The 5,523-nt window shown below is 43.7% G+C and overlaps 2 protein-coding genes across 2 annotated transcripts in view; one reads left to right on the top strand and one right to left on the bottom strand.

The window, feature by feature from the left end:
- Positions 1-2,108, top strand: part of LOC119295120 (protein OSB1, mitochondrial-like) — a 2,704-nt gene extending 596 nt beyond the window's left edge. Inside the window, exons 2-4 of the mRNA XM_037573458.1 lie at positions 843-981; positions 1,354-1,447; positions 1,545-2,108. Coding sequence (XP_037429355.1) covers positions 843-981; positions 1,354-1,447; positions 1,545-1,882 — 571 coding nt within the window. The 3' untranslated portion in view covers positions 1,883-2,108. The remainder of the gene's footprint in view (positions 1-842; positions 982-1,353; positions 1,448-1,544) is intronic.
- Positions 2,109-2,238: 130 nt separating this feature from the next.
- On the bottom strand, positions 2,239-5,496 carry LOC119292526 (protein tas-like). Its single transcript, XM_037571337.1, has 8 exons — positions 5,296-5,496; positions 4,173-4,268; positions 3,998-4,081; positions 3,702-3,859; positions 3,249-3,366; positions 2,869-3,004; positions 2,599-2,777; positions 2,239-2,494 (listed from the first exon to the last, which is right to left on the bottom strand). The coding sequence occupies exons 1-8, from the start codon at positions 5,494-5,496 to the stop codon at positions 2,255-2,257; spliced, it is 1,212 nt and encodes a 403-aa protein (XP_037427234.1). The 3' UTR covers positions 2,239-2,254.
- Between the last annotated feature and the right edge of the window lie 27 nt (positions 5,497-5,523).

Raw genomic sequence — 5,523 nt, 5'->3', positions numbered from 1 at the left:
CCCAAATAGGTCGCACCTCTCTCTTGTTCATGCTCGCTGTTCTGGTGCAGAAGATTCCCTTCATTACCCTCTCTGATCGATTGGGTTATATATTGTGCTTTATATTACTATGTTCTTGCCTGGTTAACTGTATTCTGTAGATAGTAGTATTACTATCTGTTGCTTCAACTGAGGATTATTTGTTCTATACAAACATACAGCTTTGTGGTCTTGTGGTATTCCTGGGTTAGCACAAATGTCTACTGGAGTACCAAGGAAAGAAAATTTCATTGTCGAATTGTGGTAGGCATGTTGCTCCATGTAGGCACAACAGAGCAACCTTCTTATATGAAATAAAAGGAAACACAGGTCTAAGAGTTTAGACTGTTGGACATTGTCCTACCCAAGTTAGTAGGATGTTCTTAACTTAGGTCCATCCTATCAGGGAGCAAATTCAATGCTTGTGGTGGTAGAAACAGCGCAGGTAGAAAGTTGTATTTCCAAAATGTAAACTGGAAGGACAACATTTGGTTTTTGTGGGCTATATCCATTGTTTGTATGTAAAAGAGAGAGACATATGCATGCACGGTATCTTTTGCAGCTTGAGACGACTTCCATGCTTCACACGGTCAAAAATTTGTGCAACTCTTGAGAGGTGAAGCATAGAAGCACCTCGGGATGTAACTCTAGCTATATCCACCAAGCACAACATTAATCTAATATAAAGATCATGCTTTCATAGAGCCTGCAAACTTAATTACATCTATGCAATGTTATATGATTGTTCCAATTCATGATTATTGTAATTTTGTGTTCAATAAAATTTCTATCACCCATACTTACGGTGTAAACAATTTGAACAGAGTGACACTGCAGCTGAAGGGCGATCTGGCAAATGTGTGCCTGAAGCATTTGAAGTACAATGACCTTGTACATGTATCTGGTTTTCTGAATTCTTATCATAAAGTCAGTGGAACTGGTGAAAAGTATGTGTGCTATAAGGTTAGTCAGTTGTTGAGCGATTGCAACTTCTTACGAACAGATGATGCTGTACCATTCTGAGATATACAGTTTTCTTCATGAAATCATTTAGAAGATCAGTTTGGTTCTCTTACCATTAGTGGTCCTGTCCTAGGCCTGATTTTATGTTACCATATCCTTCCTCTTGTGTATACTTGTGTGGTCCTAGTTACTTCCAGTCTTCCACTATCTTTGACCATATATGATGCATGCAAAATTGTTTCTACTTCAATAACCACAAATATGTTAACAATTGTTTCCCTGTGTTGCTATGTGTTATTGTTGGTCTTGAAAATACTTTTGTATGCTTTGTATCTTCTATACTTTCCTAATTCGAAATCCATTATTCCACAGATCCACGTCAAGGAACTGAATTGCGTTCATGATCCCAAGAAGCCTAGGAATGATAAAGGCTCGGTAGATCCAGCATCAACACCATCTGCGGATAGTACGTTTTTCTCAGTTGACTTCGTTCATTCCTATTCTGCATTGTAGTCCTTTTGTCTCTTATCTAATCTCTTACTGTCTTCTGTTGTATCAATTAGCTCAAACACTTGAAGAAATCAAGTACAGAGAAAGGCTTCATCTGTGGCAAGTCTTCTTTGCCAGCCCTTACGAGTGGTGGGATAACCGGCAACACAAACCATACGCCAGTTGCCCTGATTTTAAGCACAAGGACACCCGTGAGCAGCTATGGCTTCATCCAGATGACCCACCTTGGGTAAGAAAGCAGCTCGAATTGATTGACCAGCAAACGGCAGAGAGTGGTCGCAGGGATGGCAGAGGGCGCTTGACAAACCCAAGATGGAACGCTCAAGACTTCAACTACTCTGACGAATGTGACGATGATGAGCAGGACACGCAAAGGCAGGCGAATGGATGACTGAATTCTGCAAGATGACTGATAAGGCGGGTCTCCTGCACTGACTATGCTTGACTGTAAAACTGAATGGAAGTGTGTATGTATAGATGTTAGAGAAATCGATCACAGGACTCGTCGGATTATGTGATTTGGTCTTTGTGTGCAAATACTGAATAATGTGGGTTGTAACTCGTGTACATTCAGTGCTGCAATGGAGTGAATCTGGACATCCGACGCACTTTATTAACTCTTAACGCGCAATGTCTATCCAGAACAATGATATACACTGACGGCTAATTGCTATGTGAAATTGCATGATAGCAAACTGTTTCCTTGGTCTGTGCATCCGCTGAGGGTTGCTGTTATTTGCTTCAGAGAAAGCTGAAAAAACATCTAGAGGACTGCTGGGTCTCTGTATCTCTTGAAAACAGTCTCAATGTCATCGAGAACTTGCGGCGGCAGAGGCCGTGGAGCGCTGGTGAACGCGTTGATGTTCTCCCTCAGCTGATCCATGGTGGTCGCTCCGATGATGGTGCTAGCTGTGAACGGGCGGTCGCGCACGAAGCCGAGGGCAAGCTGGACCGGAGTTAGCCCATGCTTCTTCGCAACCTCTAGGTATTCCTTCGTCGCTTCCTATCCAAACATCACAACAGAAGCAAAAGAAGAATTATTTGCACATAATAATTTTTAATGTCATTATATTTAGTTGTAGTGTTCCAGTGTGTGTGTGTATATACTTTGGCCAAAGGCGCGTTGTAACGCTGCATGTATCCAGGGAAGAGATTTAGCCTGAAACTCTTGCTATTGCCAGAGTTATCATCCAGATACTTTCCGGTCAGAACACCGCTGCCCAGCGGGGAGTTGGCGAGCAGCCCAACGTTGCAGTTGTTTGGGTGGCAGACTTCAGCAAGATCGACTGCGACAAAACAAAGCGTGCAGACTCCATTACACCATAGAGTTCAAGTGACTGAAAATGAATAGATCTATGGCTGGCATCTCTGCTTCACCTTCGAAGCTGCATCTCACAAGTAGACTATAACCATTCTGGATGCTCACAATCTTTGGAAGTCCATGAAGCTTTGCAGCCTGTACAAATCGCATTACTCCGTACGAGGTTTCATTGGAAACGCCGATATATCGTACCTATATTACAAGAGACCAACAGGGAATTATATACTGGTCTACGGTTACAGATCTACGAATACTATCTTTGTCTGTCTTCTGCATATGCTCTGAGTGAACTACTCAAACGTATTGTGCGCACACGAACACAACAATCATAAAGTGTGAAAAACACAGGCACCAAATCCTATGGAAAGATGGATCTATACTAAGATTTGTGTTCAATTAATTATTTTGTTGTTTCGAAATAATAAAATAATATTACCTTTCCTTCATCAATTAGTTCCTGAAGAGCTTTCAATTGATCCTCAAATGGGACGCTTGGCTTCCATTTAGTTGAATCGTAACTGAATTCGCCATATAGTGCCACATACCTATCTGGCCTGAAGACATAAAGCAAACCTTTGGAGCCAAAGTTCTCTTTTTATGTCAAGTAAAATAAAAATAAAGCATATTGATATAAACAAAATAATATCCTACCTGAAAAAAAATCAATGTGATAATGAAAAACTAACACGATTACGCTTAAATGAAGGATGTGTGCTGAAAACAGTCTACGGCAAAAAGACTCACAAAGGATGGAAAAGTGCAATGAGATTTACAATTTTCAAGTTATATAAGGAAATGCAAATTATGCAATATGATTGTGTATGAATCAATCTGGAACAAGATGTGAAAATTATTCTAATGAAGAATAATCTTCAAAATAAACACTTACCAGTGTATGTGAAGCAAATCAATGTAGTCTGTCGATAAGCGTGAGAGGCTCTTTTCGGCACTTTCCTTTATATTGGGAGCATCAGCACGCACCATTTCTGCATTGTCCCGAAGGAAAGTGCGATCTGAATAACCAGAAACTTTGGTGGCCAAAATTACCTGGTCAGAAACAGAATGTAAAGTGGGCAGGTGCCATGTTTCAGTGACACCATTCAAGCATGCTATCTGAAGTGGAAATCAGGGAACTACAAAAGGATTCGGAAACTGCAAATAAATTATAAGGCCGGTTTAGGGTACTTTATCTCGTGGCTTGGATTTCATCCACCTGCCTACATATAGATCAGTCCTTCCTTGAGTCTCCTGCTTGGGTTGAATCGGGTACTAAAACGCAATAAAAGTAGTTCAGTTAAAACTGGGGTCAACTTCAGAAAATGAGACGGTGGTTGAATGGAAGGAAGGAATGTGTGCTGACAATTTCTGCGGTGTCGAGTATGTTGATGCCCTGATCAAAAGAGTAAGAGAGCATATCATGTGATTCCTTCTCTGTACTTTGTTCTCCAAAGGTCATCTAAAAGAAGTAAAAAAATCGAGGGTTTTTATGGTACCCTATACTGCTACTGGGGAGGGAGCAGTATATGTGACGGTGAAAGCTCTTCTTGTGCTCATAAAGGGAATTGCTCTGGCAGATCAATATTTCGGAATGCATCGTGCACTCCTGTGAGTCTGTGACGGCGGGGTGACGACGAGGACACAGGTATGTTGAGCCCTGCCTGCTGCCTGGGTGAGCTTTTGAGCACATGACGTGGTCGTCGACCTCACAGCAAAGGCAGATGCGTAGCTGCTCCACGTCCCGCGAGCTGCGGCCAAAGTAAAGCGTGATCCAGGCCATGAAGAGCTCTATCAGGAAGGCGAGCCGTAGTAAAATAAAGAAGCACGACGATGAGCGTAGCGAGGGCATGGTTAGCACTAAATAGGCGAGGTTCCGACGGGCTCCGGCACTCTTGTAGCCGCGGCTCTCCGTGCGCCAGAAGACCATGACGTTGTACACATCGACATCGTGGCCTCATCGTCGGCGACGGCGAGCTTGCCCGCTGCGCAGGGTGGTTTCGCATGCACTGTCGTCATGAACGAGGCAACAAAACAAGCGCCATGCTAAGGTGCTCACTGCTCAGCCATGCGGGACGGCAAAGAACATCGCGGCCGTAGCGTGGAAGGGGGATGGGGCGCACGGCGGCATTGCCAGAAGTCCAAAACCATAGAAGGATAGCACGGCGAGTTAAAGGGAGGGGAGGGAGGAGGTGCCCTGGCGGGCATGCGGTCGAAGAGGAGGCGAGCCCCCGAGGGCTGCTGCCGGTGATGCAGAGAATCACCGATAATGCCCTCCGAGCATTATACCGGTGGACGTGAGACGTGCGGTACTAGCGATACTGCTGATCCAGTTTCACCAGTACAGATAGGCACCCACCCCTGGATCTTTGCCAATGGACGGCCAATATTTAATACAGGGTACCATAAAAGAGCTCAAAAAATCAGGTTATTATTATGTAAAAAAAAGTGAAAACAACAGAAACATGATGGTTCAGCTATGCACATACTGTTCCAAGAGTTATCTCGCTGATGAAGAGATCTGAATCTCCCAACTTCCTGTACTGCAACTTCGCTGGTTCCTGCGCCGACCGAATTCGGCTGCGGACGCGTCTCCGGTGCCATCTTTGGGACTGTTGGGAACTCGACCGTGAACGCGCATAGCACCATTTGTCACGTAAATACTGTTGTCGAATTTTTTGTTGTTGCATATACTCAAACTCCTGTTCTTGCACATT

The sequence above is a fragment of the Triticum dicoccoides genome, chromosome 4B (genome assembly GCF_002162155.2).
Source record: "Triticum dicoccoides isolate Atlit2015 ecotype Zavitan chromosome 4B, WEW_v2.0, whole genome shotgun sequence".
Classification (NCBI taxonomy): domain Eukaryota; kingdom Viridiplantae; phylum Streptophyta; class Magnoliopsida; order Poales; family Poaceae; genus Triticum; species Triticum dicoccoides.
The sequence above is the reverse complement of the archived record's forward strand: the minus strand, read 5'-3'. Positions and strand labels throughout refer to the sequence as shown.

Excerpts from the sequence above, each read along its gene's own strand:
- LOC119292526 (XM_037571337.1), bottom strand. The coding sequence starts at position 5,496 with ATGCAACAACAAAAAATTCGACAACAGTATTTACGTGACAAATGGTGC. Across the intron at positions 3,367-3,701 it reads GATTTGCTTCACATACACTG|GCCAGATAGGTATGTGGCAC; the intron begins GTAAGTGTTTAT and ends TTATGTCTTCAG. Across the intron at positions 3,005-3,248 it reads AACTAATTGATGAAGGAAAG|GTACGATATATCGGCGTTTC; the intron begins GTAATATTATTT and ends CTTGTAATATAG.